Raw genomic sequence first — 18,434 nt, 5'->3', positions numbered from 1 at the left:
CATTCGTTCCACGTCTGACGTTTCGTTTCAATCAGGGCACTCGCAACAAGTTGACGTACGACGGTATGTGGCACCTGGACATCCCCAAGACGCGCCAGTACGACGATGGCAAACTCGAAGTAGTGGCCCGCAACTCCCAGGGATCTGCCAGCTGCGTCGTCGAGCTCAAAGTGACAGCCCGCACTGACGATCATCGTGGCGTCCTTAAGAATTCACCGAAACGTAAGTTTGACCTGCCCCGAAATAATCACCCGCTTTACTTCCAGATGGCGTTCCAGCCAAGCTGTCGGCTGAATGAAAACAAATGACTCGTGACTAATGCCAATCAGATTTTAGGTTCCGATCCATTGCGAGGGACACCAATTTTTATTGTCTTCTTTCTTTAACGTAACACACAAACACACTCCATACATGACATGACACTCTACATCTTTACCTACCCCTCACCTTTTTCGCTCCCCCTTCCATCCATCGCTCATCATCCGCTGACGAGTTTGGTGCCCCCTGAAACCAGGCAAGGGTAAGGTATTGTAAATATTAAAAAAAAAAAAACAGTGTGACCCACTCCCTAAATCAGAACACCCTTTTCTTTTAGCCCAGTCGTGTCTTTCTCTGTGTGTGTGTGTGTGTGTATCTGTGATGTGATGTGTGTTGACGTGTCCGTCATCTTAGATGGCTCCTCTATCTTTCCCTTTGGCCCCTCAATCATCTCTGAGAGGTCAGAGATTAGACCCGTCGTGGTTTCGTTGTTAGTCAAAACAAAAAAAGAAAACAAAGATAAACACGCGAGTCTTTAGCCACCCTTGTCGTCTTCTTTGTCTGTCCCGTTTCCAAATTGCAGCATGGTATGATAGCGACCTGAAAACTTACCAAAAAGATCGGCAAGATGGTGGCGAACTTCAAAGACGTTTCGAAGACCCATCTCGCCAGGCGCAGACGGACTCTGCTGAATTCTTCACTAAGAAGGCCGTCGTCGAAACGCAAACGGAATGGCAACGTCAAGTCAAGAACAAGAAGAACGACGACTATTACAAGAGTCTCAAACAGGTAAAAACATTTTGCGCGCTCATTGTGTGAAATTCGCCCTACCAACACTTAACACTCCCGTATTCAGCTGGAGGAGAATGTCGTGCACAAGGAGGTGAAACTGCGCGAAGCTTCTCACCAGTTCGCCATCCCGGGCGAGAAGATTGTCAAGAGTTCCATGGCTAAAGGCATGGCCCAAAGCTATGAAACCAAACTGTAAGTCTGGTTCATCATTATCAGCGTTGAAAATGAGGAATTTTCAATGAATATGAGCTCTCATTTTAGGGATCACTCGACGGAGACGGACCAGATGACGACAGTCATCAGCCGACAGTCGGTGGAGCGCCAAACGGCGACAAGTCGCAAGACGAGCGAAGCGCACCGTTCCGAAGTGCACATCGATTCGGATCGCGGAGGTCTGCCACCTGACCCGTTTGAATCGTCTGTTCACGGACGCGAAGTGCACGTTGCCAAGCAGAAACAAACCCAAAAGGAAACCAAAGGACAGCTGGAAATTACGCGTAAGATCACAGCCACTGAAACTACCGAAGTGGAACACAAAGGTCGCACGCACGAGCGTGTCGTCCAGGGACAAGTGGTGCGTTTTTTCTTATTTTCGTGTTCTTGTCAACGCCTTTTCAATTGGCAAAACATTGAATTTTGAATTTTGCGAAATTAGAAACCGGCTGTTCCGCCATTTTTCACCAAGAAGATCCAGCCCTGCCGCGTCTTTGAGCACGAAAGTGCCCGTTTCGAAGTGGAATTTGAAGGCGACCCGACTCCGACCGTTACCTGGTTCCGCGAGGACTTCCCCATCAAGAACTCGTCCGAGTTCCAGATCCACAATTTCGGTTCCAAATCCGTGCTGACCATCCGACAAGTCTTTATGGAAGACTCGGGCATCTTCGCCGCAGTAGCCGAAAACCGAGGCGGAGGCGCTAAATGCAGCGCCAATTTGGTTGTTGAGGAAAGACCTGTTGGACGTGGTGGACTCGTTCCGCCATCTTTCCTCAGCACCATTCAAGACACGAGCGTCAAGGCCGGCCAATTGATTCGCTTCGATGCCAAAGTGACTGGAACCAAACCGATGGACATTTACTGGCTGAAGAATGGCCGTAAAATCGCATCCGACATCCGCTACAAAATCCTGGAAGAGGACGACGTCTACACGCTCATCATCATCGAAACGCTGCCCGAAGATTCGGGCGTTTACGAATGCGTGGCCATCAACTCTGCCGGCGAAGGTCGTTGCGAAGCGCAGTGCTACGTCGAAATGGCCCAAGTGGTCAAATCCGGCGGATCATCGCCCGACGTTAAAGGCTCTACCAAATCTTCGACGTCCGCCCCGCGTTTCGCTTTGGCCATGAAGGAGCAGAACGTTCCGGAAGGTCAAGCGGCCGTCTTCCGATGCCGCGTGGCTGGTAACCCTCTTCCGCAAGTCAACTGGGAAAAGGACGGCCAACAGATCAAGCCTTCGCGTTATTTCATCATGTCGCAAGAAGGTAGCGATACGTACGTCCTCCGCATTTCGGAAGCTTTCCCGGAAGATGAGGGCACCTACCGATGCGTCATCGCAAACCCGTCCGGCCAGGCTGAATGCTCTGCCAGCCTCCACGTCATCGGTATTGAAACATTTCTGACGCCTTGTGTAATGCAAAATAATTAATTGTTTGTTTGTTTGTTGAAAAGCTCCCGATTCTGGAGATGTTCCACCATCGCTGACTAACCTGGAAGATGTCAATGTCGTTGAGGGTAGCCCTGTGCAATTCCGCACTTTGGTTAGCGGCACTCCGCTACCGACCATTCAATGGATGCGCGAGGGTCAAATCATCCCACCTTCAAGCGACTTTCAGGTATTTCCTTTTTGTCCACTTTTTTAAAAAAAAGGATGGAATTTAATTTTTGGTTCTTCTTTCTCCATTTTATTGTGATTGATGAAGCAGATGATCCAGGAAGGTAACCACGCCGTTTTGCTGATTAAAACCACCTACCCGGAGGATTCGGGCGTCTACACGTGTCGCGCCACCAACCCGGCCAGTCAAGTGGAGTCGTCTGCGTACCTGACCGTGCACAGTAAGCCCTAAAAAAAAAAAAACACACACAAAAACAAAAACAAAACGAAACAACAATCTCCATAACACACGCACGCATTGATTGTCTGACCTCTTTATTTTTTTTTTTTTTTTGCTCGTCTTCCGTTAACGCGGACGAGCAAATCAGAGAGCAGCGACGTGAGTTGTGTTTGATTATGGGGATATTTTTATGTGCCACAAGAAAGAATCGGAGAAAACTCGATTTTGTTTTGTTTGTTTTTTTTTCAAATTTCCCGCTACTACGCTGAACCGGCCCAGTTATCAAAAAAACGGAAACAAAAAATATTCAAAAAAGAAAGAAAAAAAAATGCAGCTTATTTTTATGATAAACCCAAACAAAAGACAAAGAGTTTTGTGTCAAATTACAAATTAACCTTTTATTAGTTAGATTTTATTAACTCGTTACACAATTTGATTTTTTATCAGTTTTTTTTTCGTTGAATTATCTCTCTCCCTCATGATATACGACGTTTTATGACACTCTTCTCTCTTTCATCAGTCTATCGTCTCTCTCTCTCTCTCTCTCTCTCTCGTCGTATTTTTTTATTATTATTATTTTGCATTGTCAGCCCAGCTAACAAAAATCCTTAATTAAAAAAAAAAACGAAAAACAAACTGGACAGAGGTTGAATGGAAACAAGGGGACAAAAGAGTCTTTGAGGAGATGGGCCGAATCGCTGCATAATTATGTGTGTGTGTTTGTGTTGTTGTTGTTCCAGTCAAAAACAAAAAATCCAGTGAGAGAGAGAGGGAGAGAGAGGCCATCAAATTCTCGTCCTCCTCTTGTTTTCACTTCCGTTTTCCTCTGTCCAGTTTATTATCTTTCACGCTCCCTCGAATAATTCAATGTGTCTTTATAATTATTTTATTGGCGCCACTGTTTACTAACGCAGTTCCTTTTTGACTCGGCTTTTTATTTTCCACACTTTTTTGGATCATTGTAGTGAGAGCATAAAACAAAAACCCAACTCTCTACCCCTTTGAAGTGCCTTTTGAAATTTTACAATTTTTGACAATTATTTTCCTACTCATTCGTTTGGAAGGTGATCGCAGCTTTTTTATATTTGGACAAAAAAATCCTTTGATATAATCACAAACGCCATATTTGATGTAGAGCAAAAAAAAAGATAAAGGCTTTTTCTTATTTCTTATTGTCGTTGTCGTGCCACACCCAAACGCTCTTTTGATGAATATTTTTTCATGTCGGCCTTTTTTTTTTGTTTTTCTTTTGAAATTTTTGAATTTTAAATGGCTCTTCCGCCCTCGCCCCCTTTTTTGCGCGCTGTCCCGCTCTCCCCCTGTCCGTTCTGCCTACTTTTATTTTTTTTCCCTCTCAAAAAAAAAAAAAATACAAGCAAGTTTCAAAACGAAACGAACGAGAACAAAAAATTCTAGTAGTTAATATATTATTTTTTTTTTTATTCCACACACATGACACCGTCGAAATACACGAGCACAAAGCATGTTGGCCAGGAAAAACCAAGTAAATCTATTTGGATTGTTGTTGGAAATTTTTTTTATTTTGTTGTCTTCGTTTTTTTTTTTTTTTTATTTTTACAATGACCTTGATTTGCATGAAAAAGAAAACAACCAAAATCAAAACAAAACAAAAACAAAAAAAAGACGTGACACGAAAGAAAATTGAGAAATGTCTTCTTTCAATTAACCACACATTAAAAACACAATTATTTAATTTTGAAAAGAGAGAGAGAGAGAAAATGAACACCAACGACACAAAACTCTTCTGGTTGTACCTTGTAGAATTTCATTCGTTCTTCTGGGGGCCGGTTCAGATCTATACGTTAAAACCCCAAAATGAGATGTTTCTGTTTGAACGACCGACTGCGACCGAGTCTAGTCGGTAACTGCCGATTCGAGATCTTTTCGTGTACTCCCTACAAACAATTTTTTCCGTTTGTTTTTGTTGTGTTAGTTAGTTTGGCTGTTCTGGAACTCTAGATACTTCCAAGGGTGCGTGAGTCATTACCGCTGACTCACGCAAGATCTCTTTCTATCCTCCACTCTCGTCATTAGCTTCAAATATGGTCGTGGCGACAGGACCTCACCTATGCAGTGGGTGGTACCGCCAACGTTTCACAGCTGGCAACTCTAATGATAACAAGCCAAGGCACCGGGTTGTAAACTTGTAATCAACAGAGTGCGTTCTCTCCTCTCTCTCCATGTCGACCTCCTACGATAAACAGAACGGGTCGAAAAGGGGCGGGTTGAATCAACAATCAAACCTTGTGTCTGTGTGTGTTTAGCTTTGATAGAAAACAGCTAGCTGGAACGCGTGTCCAGTTCGACTTGTTTTTTTTTTTTAGCTAGTAATTTCAAAAGATAGAAGAAATGCTGAAAGAAATATTTACGTGTACAGGGAAACAGGCCCGATTTCAACGGGTTGGTCATCACAAAGGACCAAAGACGCCTAGCCATGACCAGACGACTAGCATCTCCGTTAAGACTGCGGCTAACGTCTCCGTTGCCACAACGTCTACCGATGAGCAGAGACGGACTAGCCGGTCAGAAGTGGGTCATCAAGTTGCTCCTTGGAGAAGGAGAGAATCCAGTTCTCCGCCCACGGAGAGGATCCCTATGATAGAAGAGGCTCCGTGGCGCAAAAGGAGCAGGTCGGAAGACAGGCGTCCTGGCCAGTTATCTGTTAAGAAAAACGAACCAGCCTGGAAGCAAGGTTTGCAACTGTTGAAGAAACCGCAACAACTAAAGGCCGAAGAAACGTCGGTCAAAACGTCTCCTGCATGGAAGGGCGGTGCTGAAAGGCTGAGGAAATCTTCGCCCAATAGGCGGACGTCTTTGGTCGACACGGTACCGCCCCTGGCCTCCAGGGCGTCGGCCGACATTCCCTGGAAGAGCGGAGTCCAACTTTTGAAAAAGACATCGAGAGAAAGTTCGCCTACAAAGGCCGATCTTCCAGACGTGCCGCAAGAGGCCAATGTTCCATGGAAGATTGGCGTTCAAATGCTGAAAAAGACTTCGAGGGATAGCTCGCCGGCCGCTCCGTGTCAATCGGAAGGTCAGCCTCAACTGGGCGTGCCCTGGAAATCAGTTCAATTGCGTAAGACATCCGGGAGTCGTGATGTTTCTCCGGAGAAAAGAGATGCTAGCAGTCAGTTGTTGGATGTTATCGAATGGAAGGCCGGTAAGCAAATGCTTCGAAAGGGATCGCCCACGTCAGTTGAAATCAGCCAAGTTCCAGCAGTTCATAAGGGAGTTGATAAAAAACAATCTGCCAAAGCTTTCCTCACGCAAAAGTTGGCCACCGTAGCGAAAGAGCAGGACGCAATTTCGGGTGGGACGTTGCATAAATCTAGAGATAAGACGAAGCCGATTTCAATCGAAAAGGTAGTTCAAGACGAGCCCATCCCGCAGGTGGAACTCAAGCCAACGCCCCAAAAGCCGAAAGCCGATGAAAAGGAACCCATCCAAGTGGTTTTGAAGAAAATACCGTCGCAAATTCAAACGACTTTGGGCGATTCGCTTGTAGTTTTGAAACCCATCGACCAAGATGAAAAACTGGTTGAGAAAAAGACGGAAATCAAGTCCACGTTAAAGAAAGCAGAACAAACTGAGACATTCGGTAGAGTTGAGCTGAAAAAGACGCCACAGAAACCCAAAGAAATTGCTAAACCTGACCAGCGAGTCGAACTCAAACCGATTCCCCAAAAAGCGAAGATTGAACAATCGAAGCAATTTGAATATCAGACAGAAGAGTTTGGTCACGAACCAACAGATTTGCCAGATAGCTCCAAAGCCGTTTTGCAGGCCAGCCCAATCGAATTACCAGCAGAAATGTCATCAACTGAGGTTCCAGTTTTAAAGCAAAAGACTAAACCAACTATTACAACACCAAAACCGAAAGAATTTGTTCCAAAGACAGCCATTACGAAACCAGCAATCCCTCAAAAACCAACTCCGGAATCAATCAAACCGACGGAAGAAACAACACAAAGGTCTTCCGTTTCCATGGAACGTAAAAAAGAAGCTACTCCAGTGAATCAGACAGAACAAACATTTGAAATAGAATTCGAAAATAAAGAGGAGACGTTGAAAGCAATAACAGAGCAAGTTTCACTCAAACAACTTCCGAAATCAAAAGAAGCTATTGTTACAGAGATCGTGCCGGAAATTCAATTGAAAAGGACTCCACAATCACCTAGTGAGAGCAAGATCGAATCAAGCAAGGTAGAATTGAAAAAAGTTACAAGAAAGGATCTCAAACCGACTCCAAAGAAAGAAGAACCAAAAGAACTCAAATCTGTTGTTGCAAAATCGACTTCAACGGAGGGTGAGCTGGTGGTGTCACCTAGCGAGCAATTGAAGCATGAGCCGGAGAGTATCATCTCGCAGACGACGATTGCGGAAGTGAAGGAGCCGATGGAGCCCACGCCAGTTGATCAAGAGCCAGAAAACATTGTAACTCCTTGGAGAACAAAGAAGACATTGGAGCCTATTCTTGCCAAAGTTGAAGATTCCAAGGAATCTACTGCATACCCGTCAGAGTCAATTACGATCGATGCCAATTTGCCATCGCCTGCAGCCGAGCCCTCAGCAATCCCAGGCAAGAAACAGAGAGAAACTATTGACGAGGCTGACAAAATTCCAGAAGTAGTTCTCAAACGTACATCACAGAAAATAAAGCAGGAAGAAACTGTACAGGAAAATATCCAGCTGAAAAGAGTGCCACACAAATCGAAAGACACAGAAGAATCTAGCATTACCCTGAAGCCTGTTTATCGACGAGATGAGGAAGTAAAAATTGCTGAAGTAGTTCCGAAACGAACTCTACAGAAATCCCAACCAGAAGTTGTTGAATTCGTCGGAATTCAGCTGAAGAAAGTGCCAGAAAGAAAACCAAAAGAAATTCCAGAAAGAGCTGAGATCCGATTAAAACCCGTTGTAGGCCGTCAGAATGAGGAAGAACAGCAACTTCCATCAGACGAAATGGAAGTCAGAAGCATCCAGCGTGACGTAATACCTCAACAGACCATAGAATCGACACTTACACTTGCCAAAAGCAGTCCCGATCAAGTAAGTCAAAGTCAGCCACCATCAGAAAAGGATGAAGGCCAACCTGCCATGCCGACAAGCGTCACTCTTCCGGAAAGCGCACCGGAAGCACTAGAAGCCAAACGAGAAGTGCCCTGGAGAAAGAAAATCGTTCCAGCCGTTCCACATTTGCCTGAAGTTAAAGAAAAAACGGTTTCAGTCCCTGTTTCCAAACCGGATGAAACTACCAAAATTAGCATTCCAACTTGCGTTGCGGAAACCGAACCTGAACAGACAAAAGACGTTCTAATTGAAAGGAAAATCACTTTAAAACAAGCTGTTACTCCCGTACCTAAGCAAGAATCACAAATAGTTCCTAAAGTCTTACCTGAGGAAGCGCCCAAAACTCAGGTAAAGATCGATTCAAATTTTGAAACAGTTCCTTCAGAATCCAAAGAAATTCCACAGACTCCTCAACCGAGCAAATCAGTTAGACGCTCCCCTCGAGAACCGGAATTAGTGCAGAGCCCACAGCAAGTCGTGCTGAAGCGTACGCCGCAAAAGCCCAAGGTGGAAGAGCCGCAACCCGAGGCGATCAAGTTAAAGAAGATACCGCAACGAGAAGTTCCTAGTGCAACTCCTGAAACGCAACCAAACATTCCCACGTCTATGTCACGGGTTCCGCAAAAGACGACGGACGTGACATCAGATGCCACGATGATTTTCAAACCCGTCACGCCCCCACTCAAGGAGATCGAACCCAAAGTCGTCACTGAAATCCTACTGAAACCAACTCCGGAAATAACCACACCCGAAGAGGTTGAATCTGTTGCAACTGAAAGAACAATTGCCGAACCCGATGAGTCTCCAAAACTAGTTGTGATCAGCAAATCGCTTAAACGCTCTCCACAACAACCGGAACAAGTGCAAATTCCGCAACAGGTTGTACTGAAGCGTACGCCTCAGAAGCCTAAACAGGACGCACCGGAACCTGAAATGATCCAATTAAAGAAGATCCCGCGGCAGGAAGTTTGGCCAACGTTGATACCGACGCACCGTACGGAAACAACTGAAATTGAGATTCCGGATGGCAAAGAACTTGAGCCGGATTTACCTGTCACTGTAGAAGCGAAAATTGACGTCTCACCTTCATGGAGAAAGCCTCGCCTTCCTTCCGTCGCTGCCGAACAACCGATCGAAGAGAAACCAGCTAGGGAGCCCGTCTCGGTGACTGCTGTTCCTGAAATTGCTCCAGCGGATGATGAGACTCCTTCCTCCGCCACGGCTCGTTTGAAACGAACCCAACGGAAGTACATTCCTGACATTGTGGAATCCGTGTCGATGCAAATTGAACAGGAAGAGCTGAAGCCGATGACCCCTACGTTGACATCAACCGCCACTAGTGTCCAGTTGAAACGACCGGACGTGCCTGCCATCACCTCGCAAAGTAAAACAGAAGAGGAGACAGTGAAACAGGAGATAATGGCGGAGCAGGCCGTCAGCATGACGACGTCCAAAGTTTCGAAAACTGTGCCCAAAACGGAATTGGTTCAATCTGCCAGTGTGGAAGAGAAACTTAGACTGCCGAAAATGAAGGCTTCCATCAGTTCGACTCCGAAATGCCAACCGCCCTCGTTCACCAAGAAACTGCAACCACTGAGCAGCCGGACGGGCAAGAAAGTCCGCCTTCATTGCCAATTCCAAGGCGAGCCGCAACCCACAATCACCTGGTACCGAAATGAAAGTGTTCTGCTGCCCGGTGCTGATCGATTGGACATCACAACCGAGCCGACCAGCTCCGTCTTGGAAATCAGCCAAGTCGTCCTAGAAGACACGGGAATCTACACCTGTCGTGCGGTCAACGAGGCCGGCAGTGCGATTACCTCTGCCAATTTCATCGTACAAGGTTAGTCTATTTATTTATTTTTTTTTTATGATGTGGTTCCCCTTTGGCCCTTTAATAGGCTCACAACATTCTCCGAGTTGATGTAATTTGTTGGCGGCGTAAGCTTTGAAATTTAGGAGGGGAAATGAAATTCTCCGGAATTCCGTAGCCGACTGGAATTTTTTTTAAAAAAGACCTTTCGAAATACCAAATTCGTTTGGGTAGGCCTTAAAAACTAGCCGAAGAAATGTTAACAGTCTCCCTCGTTTCGAGAAACAATCATTAGTGAGTTCAATCGGATCGAAAGTTCTTGTTTGAAACAACCATTGAATTTTTAGACGGAAGAAACCATTGGCATAAGTCTTTTTTCGGGGGTGGGGGGGGGATATAGGTGGACGGTAACGTGACAGACGAGATGGACGGCCTACCCGCCGAGAGCTGGTGTCGTCCAGTCTAAATTTAAAACAGATGTGGGGTTCATTCCGGGGCCAGGTCACATGACCAAAACTGAGGGTTGCATGCCAACTTTTGCATCTTCCCAACTCATCGGCGGCGCTTCCGAATTCAGTCGAAGTCTGGGTTCCCTTTGCACTGGGTGGACACACGATACAGACGACCCCTTTTTGATTTTTTCTTTATTTCCCCCCCACTAACAGTTTAAATCCGCTTTCAATTCCTCAAATTCGAATCGAATTATCAAAGCGCGCAACGACTCAAGTTTCAAACCTTTTTGTGCCATTCCGAACGGGAAATGTTTCTACTGTCATAATCAGCGAGGAAACATGTTCTCTTGGTTCTTTTTCTCATGTAAGTCTATGCCATTCTTTCCCGAAATTGACTTGGATTTTATTTTAGAAAAATAATTAGCACGCGCTATTGGTCGTAATGTGCGTCGTTAACAGTTCCACTAGCGGACGCGTAGGCGTTCTGGCAGGATGGCGGCCCAGTGCTACACAAACAAGGAAATAGATGAGACATTACAAAAATAGACGGATCTTTATTGTGTGTTGCACACCGAAAGAATTGGATCGTTTGCGGAGGTATGCGGTGCGCTTGCGCCTTAGTGTTGGCGGATTTGGCACTGGCCAATGCATAGCAACGGCATGCGTCGATTCGGGCCCGTCGCTCCGAATGAAAGGAATGCAGGAGCTAAGCCAACACCTTTGGATTGATTATTTCTGTTGACTTTGCGATATTCTTTCCTGTTTTATTTTCTTTTCTGGGATGCAGCCAAGAAGGTGGGAATCCATAAATTCTTTTGTTTCGATAAATTACCGAGTCCGTCGTTGGAAGTGAACTGATGAAAGCGCCGTGTGCGGCGACCCTCCCTTTTTTATTTTTAGTCCGTGCACATCAATTGATTTTCTTGTTTAAATCAAAATTAGTGGAAACATTTTTCTCCGTCTTTTATCGCAAAAAAAAATAATAAAAATTAATCAAAGAACTGAAATTGATTACACTCTCTCTCGGAGCAGATTATAAACGTATTCTCTTGCTCTCCGTGGGCTATATTTCAAAAGTCAATGAACACAGTTTGCCTAACTAGCCTTTGCTGCTACTGCCTTACATGTGCCAGGCTTCATTTCCACGAAAACACTCATTGCCAACTGTAATTTATGGCTCACTTTTCATAGTTATTTACGACCTCCATTCGTTTAAGACACGTGTTCCGTGGCATGTCTTGCCGTCGTTATATCCATTACGAATGGCTTCGCATAAATTGACGACACGCGAGCCAAAGATTCATGGCTGCACCGTTGCCGTGTACATGACGTTTAGAAATTAATTTGACCAACTAAAAATTGAATTGTGTTATTCAAAATAGCGAAAGGCGAAGGAGGTGAAGCGCCGCGTTTCGTATTGCCCTTAAGTCCGATACGTGCGTCGGATGGCGAACCCACCAAACTCATTTGCACGCTGACTGGCAAGCCCATCCCGCAGATCACGTGGTACTGCGGTCAGCGTGAACTCCGGCCGTCGCGTGACTTCCAGCCCGCGTTTGAACCATCGACTGGCACGGCCAGTTTGACCATCACCGAAGTCTTCCCCGACGATGAAGGCACCTATCGTTGCCGAGCCACCAACGCTCATGGAACGGTGGAATGTGAAGCGCCTCTCACCGTCGGTAAGTTCTTAATTGATTGGCTTTTTTAATTGAAAACGAAAAGCAGAAAGGAAAAGGAATTTTTGAATTAACAGGTGACATGATAGTCGTTAGTCATCAAGAATTAGTTAGGGCTCCGGTTATCGGCCAACCGCTGGAGCCGGACATTGTGCAAACAGGTAGCCGTAAAGTGATGACGATCCGCTTTGACGGCTATCCAACGCCGGAGGTGAAGTGGTACCACAATGGCCGTGAGATCCAGCAGAATGAAAACCGATTGGTTACCACCTTCAAGAACGAATCGACGCTTGTTATCGTTCGTTGCCATGCCGACAGCACCGGCAAATACGAAGCTCGAGCCATGAACGAAGGCGGAGAAGCGCGGACGTCCGCCTCCATTCAATTGGGTGACGTTCAAACGACGGCCCAACAACCGCCGAAATTCCGCAAAGCTCTTCGGCCTCAAATCGTTCCAGAGAGTGAAGCCATTGTAATGGACGTCGAAGTGGAATCGCTACCGGAATGCGTGTTCAGCTGGAAACAGCACGGCGCTGCTATTCAGAGCACGGAAGCTATGCAAATCAGCACGCAAAACAACCGATCGACGTTGTTCATACCGGAATCGTTCGTCGAAAACAGCGGCATCTACACGGTGAAGGCTGAAAATCCAGCCGGATCAGTGGCGTCGACGGCCACGTTGACGGTAGAAAGGCAACTGCTGGCCGAGGAGTTCACTCCGCCAGAGATTGTCAAAGAACTTGCCCAAATGAAGGTTATGGATGGAGAAGAAGTCCACCTCACTTGTCAAGTACAAAATTGAATATCTTTCTTAAAACTAGAGGAACTCATTTTCTAAACAACATTTTTTTCGTGGAACAGGTCAGTGGAACACCGATGCCACGTATCAAATGGTACCACAACGGCCAGCCTGTCCGTGAACATAATGGCGTCATGATGTCATTATCACCTCAAGGAGAGGCTGTTTTGCGACTGGCCGAGGCTTTCCCGGAAGACGCCGGAGTGTACGAATGCAAGGCCGTCAATCGTGCTGGCCAGATAACCACCTCGACTACACTTCATGTGGAAAGTAGGCTCATTTAAGAAATTTAAGAAATGAGAACATTTAAAAGGAATTCTTAATTGAAATAATTGATCAATCATTAGGATACGAATACATACCTGATTCGGAAAGCGCTTCCATCACGGCTGGTCCATCCGTCGGAACGTGGGAGGATTTGACGGGTCCCAGTGGTTCCGAGGATGATTTGCTGAGCGACAAACCTGTGGCTAAGAAAGTCGTCAAAACGAAAACTGACAAGAAATTCAAATTCCAACCGCAGCCTTCCAAAGATGAAGAACTAGTCCAAGATTCCGGAGCAGCCCCTCGCTTTGCCGTAGCGTTACCTCAACATGTCGATGTCAAAGACGGCCATCAGGCCAGGTACGTAAAAACATTGAATGACTCTAATAGGAACGACGCGTTAGATTCAATTTGAAATTATTGGCAGATTCGAAGTGAAAGTGGAGAGCTATCCAAGGTCCTCTGTGTTTTGGTATTTGAACGGCAAAGAAATCCAGCCGTCCAAAGATTTCGGCATTGATCACCTGGAGGATGGGACGTCCATTCTGACGCTAAGCGAAGTTTTCCCGGATGACGCGGGCGAGCTGATGTGCGAAGCTCACAACGACAAAGGCGTCGTCACGTCCATCACTCACCTCAATGTCACTGGTCAGTTTTTGTATCTTTTTTCGATTTTTTTTTTATTTGATTCATTTAAAAAAAAAAAAAAACTTAATATTTCATTTTAATTGCAAATTTTATTTTTGGTGCTCCGGCGAATGATTTATACATGCAACTGAAATTAATTCTAATCAATTATTCTTTGGTTTTTTTTCCCCACTTTTTTTTGCAGCTTCAAGTAAATCTTTCCTTATTCCTTCATTCCCTACCTTGCAACACAAACACGCAACAAACACACCGTCTCTAGATTTAAACAAAAAACACACACACACGCGCTTCCACACATTTTTCATGTGCTGAATTTATCCTCTGAATTTTTTTATTTTTTAAAAATGACATCGCGCTTTTATATATTATTTTTTTTTTTCTCTCTGTTATACGGGACTAATGCATAAAAAGCTTTTTCATTTCTTTCCAAAATTTTGCAGGTGATTTTTTCTTTTGTTTATCGGGAGATTCAGCGGCTTTTGTTATATTTTTGTTCATATGATGATTGTCTAATTTGCTAACCTTGTTGCTTATCATTTGCATTTTTAACAAGCCTTCAGTTTGACACCTGACGTCCAGTTTTCATCAAATTCTAATCCATTTTCTTTTTTTTCTGACAATTTTCATTTTACCTGGTCCACAGAATACAAGGACACGCCCACTTACCGGAAACCGGAATGGGTGACCCGCATGGAGATTGTCCGCGCGCAGATGTTAGGTAACTCATCGCTTCCAGTGCCGAGGATTCGGCTGAATAACATCGGCTCCGATTCAGAGCGCAGCATGTCGATAGATAGCGCCACTATGCATGAACTGATTAGCAAATGCCATTCGATGGGCGACGTGTCGACGGGCAGCGATTCCGTTTTCATCTCCGATTGCGGCTCAAGTCGACGGCCCAGCTTGAATAATTTGAAACCGAGTGACTATGACACATTAATCCCGCATGTCCCCATGTATAGAAACGACCTGGGCGTAGCATCCGCATCCATTTTCGCCCAGTCTGTTTTGTCCGGCTACCTGCAATCGCATAGACAATCGATTACGGCCGCCATTGAGGCTATCGGAGGTCCGGTGGAGGACGATAACAAGACTCCAACGCCATCTTCCGACGATGAATCCGATACTAGCACGGACAACTACGCCGACGGAAGCAATGACGACGATGAAGATGAAGCCGTCCATCAGACCCGCCTTGAAGATGATATGCCACGTTTGGAAGTGCCCCGCACGCTCAATTTCTCCACCATGCTATCACCGATCCAGGAAAATGGCGAAACACCCACTTCGGAATGCGCTCAAGCGCTTGAGAAAGCTCAGAGTTTGAAAACGTCCATGACCGACCTCATTTCGGCGGCCAGCATGGAAGATTTGAAAGAATTTCTCATGCTGGAAACCATGTATGACATTTCCTAACAGACGCACGTCTAAGTTTTTGTACATAGTGTGAATACAATCCAATTTTTTCATATTATGTCGCACGCTTGCACGCTATTTTTAGTGTTGAATTTGAACTAATCCCGCACGAGATTCTTACGTTTTGATGAATGACATTGTTTGTGACCGACATTTTTGCAGAATCGCAACAACCTCCGCAGTTCACGACCGAAATTGTCGACGCTCGTGTACAAGAAGGTGAAGAGGCCAAGTTCGAGTGTTTCTACGCCGGAAACCCGAAACCTGGTAAAATTGAACAGCCGATTAGGGAATTTTTCGTTTTTGGTCAGATAAGGAAGAAAAACCCACATTTTGAATTTTCCAAATAGATATCTGTTGGTACTTCAACAACAAACTGATCAACCCCAATCCGAACGTCAAAATTCGCATCAAGGACAACAGCACATCGTGCACGATCCTCGAAGTCGATCAGGACTTGGAGGGCGAGTACATGTGCAAGGCGACCAGCTCTAGCGGAGCTCACCTCACTAAAGCCCGTCTTCACGTTCACGGTATAAATGGGAATTTTTAGATTGAGAAAGCTTATCTTCAAAGCGGTTTGAAACAGAGTTGACTGGCGAGGCCCGAGACATTTGGCTTGCCAAGAAGGCTAAAGTGATCGAAGAAAAGAAACGCAAAGAGAAAGAGAAGGAGGACAAAAAGACGAAGAAAGAGAAGGGGGCTAAACTCACTAAAGAAGAATACCTAAAACAAGCCATGCAGGAAAAGTCAGTCGTATTTCTTTATTAGTTTGCACGTCATTGATGGTTTTCATAAAATGGTTTTTTTAAAATGCGGAACAGGGAGGCCGCCAAAGCTGAAGAAGCCAAAAAATTGGCAGCCATTGAAGAAGCCAAGCAGGTACCTTAAAACAAAGAATTTTTGGATTTTAAGGTTTCAAGTAACAATGAAAATATCTCGCAATGAAAGGCCAAAATCGAAGCTGAACTTCAACCGAAGCCAGAAGTCAAAGTCAACAAAGCCAAGATTCAAAAAGAAGCCATGATTGAGGAAAGCCTCAATAAATTCGTGGAAAATCAAGCGATCGGCCTGAAAGCTTTGCTGGAAATGACCGAAAGGAAATCGTTGAACGTGACCGAAGTGGTGACACAAGACAAGGCCAATGAATTCAGCCAAAATCAGGCACCTTTCAAGGAATTTCTACAAATCGAAACGATGCTCAAATCCGGCATAACAGTCGATCAAATCGTGACGTTGGGTTCCATCGGCAATCTACCAACTCTGACAGCTCCCGAGACCCAGAAAGCTCTTGTCCGTCTGGTAGAAGATCAAGGTTTCAAAGCCGTCGTTCTTCAGGTCAGCTATACAATTAAACAAAACAAAAGACAGATGATTTTAAAAGACGAATTTTTATCCAGGAAATCGTGAGAGAGGCCGCTAAATTGGCTCCTGAAGAGCCGCTTGGTATGAAAGCTGTTCTCAAAGCTATCGAGACCAAGAGCGCAGCTGTAGAAGACATTGTGGTGATGGCCACACATCCGGAAGAGTTCAATTTAGAAGCTCCGCCAGTGCCGGAGATGGCAACAGTCTCGACTTTGTTGAACGAAGGCATCTCCTGCGAAGAGATGTTGACCATCGTTAAAGCCGGAGAACTGCCGGCCTTGAATCTCCCCGAAAATCAATGGGCACTCATTCAGATAATGGAAAAACTCGGACAAACGGCCATCGTTTCGCAGGTGATTGTCGAAGAACCGGCTCTCAATCTTCCGGCTATGATCAACGAGATTCCGCAAACGGTGGAAGAAAGACTGGACAAATTCATCACGAACCAATCGATTGGATTGCGAGCTTTGATCGGCATTGCCGTTCAAGAATCGGTCAACGTCAGCGAAATGGCAACGTTGGACAGAGTACAAGAGTTCCAGCCGGGACAAGCTCCTTTCCAAGAATTCCTCAACGTTGACACTATGCTGAAGTCGGGTGTCAGCGTCGATCAAATCGTGACGCTTGGCTCTACTGGAAATCTTCCCGTCTTGACCGCTCCTGAAAGCCAAAAAGCTTTGGTTCGCATCGTCGAAGATCACGGATCTCGGGCCATCACTCGCGAAGTAAATCCATTCAAATGAAAACCGAGTCATGATCGTGCGGCTAACTCAATTTCTTTATCAGATTATCGTGAAGGAAGCAGCCAAATTGGTTCCCGAGGAAGTGATTGGTTTGAAGGCCGTGCTCAAAGCGGTCAAGACCAAAAAGGCTGACATCAAAGACATTGTCGAAATGGCCACACGTCCCGAAGAATTCGGTCTGGATGCGCAACCCGTTCCAGAAATGGCCAGTGTTTCTACTCTGCTTCACGAGGGCATCTCCTGCGAGGAGATGTTAACCATCGTCAAAGCTGGAGAATTGCCCGCTTTGCAATTACCCGAGACCCAATGGCCCTTGATCCAGATTATGGAACGCTTGGGACAGACAGCCATCGTGTCGCAAACTATCATCGAGGAACCAACGCTCGGATTGAAAATCGAGATCCCCGAAATGGCGTCGTCCGTCGAGTCTACTGTTGAACCGCTATCCACAGCTGTTGTTGAGGTGCTACCAGATGGTAAGTCTCCCCCATTCACCTGTTTATTAGAATATATTCGTATAGTTTAATCAAGTAGATTTTGGGTTTAAGGAACTGTATATGCATGTCGGGTTTTATTAATTCACTTTGAGCAGCCAATTTTTATGTTGTTTCCTTTTTTATGTTGGATTGGATTTGTTTTCTTCTTCTTCTTAAAATTCTTAAAATTTTAAGTTTCACGTAATTTTGGTTAACACGGCAATGAATGATCTTCGGCATCGACTTCTACAACAAAACTGAAAATTAAGTCTCAAACGCTAAATAACCAAGCAAGTGTGTGTGAAGTGATAACAACTCTTCTCTCAAGGAGTCTTCTCTACTTAAAAACAAAACAAAAACGCTTTCAGCTATAAACAAAAACAAAACTCATACATACATTTCCAAACAAAACAAATAAATCTCAAATCTTCTGCTTGGCATGACCTATTCCGAGGAGTTGGTCTTCAATTCTTCTCTTCTTTTGCTATAAACAATGTTTCGCCTATTGATCTATGCAAACAAAACAGCCGGTACCAAATTGCAAGACTTGGCGACCTCTGGGCTGGAAAGTGCTTTCGCAACTCTGTTAA

General features: G+C 45.1%; 1 protein-coding gene and 1 long non-coding RNA gene across 3 annotated transcripts in view; one reads left to right on the top strand and one right to left on the bottom strand.

Moving 5' to 3' along the window:
- The window catches only part of LOC116929138 (titin), a 63,011-nt gene that overhangs the window by 17,463 nt on the left and 27,114 nt on the right, over window positions 1-18,434 (top strand). Inside the window, 22 exon segments of the mRNA XM_045178140.1 lie at window positions 36-222; window positions 842-1,047; window positions 1,115-1,242; window positions 1,312-1,624; window positions 1,706-2,648; window positions 2,716-2,879; window positions 2,970-3,099; window positions 5,497-10,032; window positions 11,837-12,136; window positions 12,211-12,923; window positions 12,995-13,202; window positions 13,280-13,556; window positions 13,624-13,844; window positions 14,029-14,034; window positions 14,488-14,562; window positions 15,423-15,527; window positions 15,611-15,793; window positions 15,850-16,009; window positions 16,085-16,142; window positions 16,212-16,598; window positions 16,661-17,350; window positions 17,412-17,844. Of these exon segments, the coding sequence (XP_045034075.1) occupies window positions 36-222; window positions 842-1,047; window positions 1,115-1,242; window positions 1,312-1,624; window positions 1,706-2,648; window positions 2,716-2,879; window positions 2,970-3,099; window positions 5,497-10,032; window positions 11,837-12,136; window positions 12,211-12,923; window positions 12,995-13,202; window positions 13,280-13,556; window positions 13,624-13,844; window positions 14,029-14,034; window positions 14,488-14,562; window positions 15,423-15,527; window positions 15,611-15,793; window positions 15,850-16,009; window positions 16,085-16,142; window positions 16,212-16,598; window positions 16,661-17,350; window positions 17,412-17,844 (10,423 nt within the window).
- On the bottom strand, window positions 4,038-9,406 carry LOC123475479. 2 transcript variants are annotated; one of them, XR_006650586.1, is made up of 4 exons: window positions 9,274-9,406; window positions 7,632-9,195; window positions 5,489-7,560; window positions 4,038-5,310 (listed from the first exon to the last, which is right to left on the bottom strand). It is a non-coding gene; the product is annotated as an uncharacterized LOC123475479 (long non-coding RNA). The 2 variants fall into 2 exon arrangements; XR_006650585.1 differs by having other exon boundaries at window positions 5,489-9,195.

The sequence above is a fragment of the Daphnia magna genome, linkage group LG8 (assembly GCF_020631705.1).
Source record: "Daphnia magna isolate NIES linkage group LG8, ASM2063170v1.1, whole genome shotgun sequence".
In the NCBI taxonomy this organism is placed as follows: Eukaryota; Metazoa; Arthropoda; class Branchiopoda; order Diplostraca; family Daphniidae; genus Daphnia; species Daphnia magna.
Note: the sequence above shows the minus strand (reverse complement) of the source record. Positions and strands in the feature narration are given on the sequence as shown.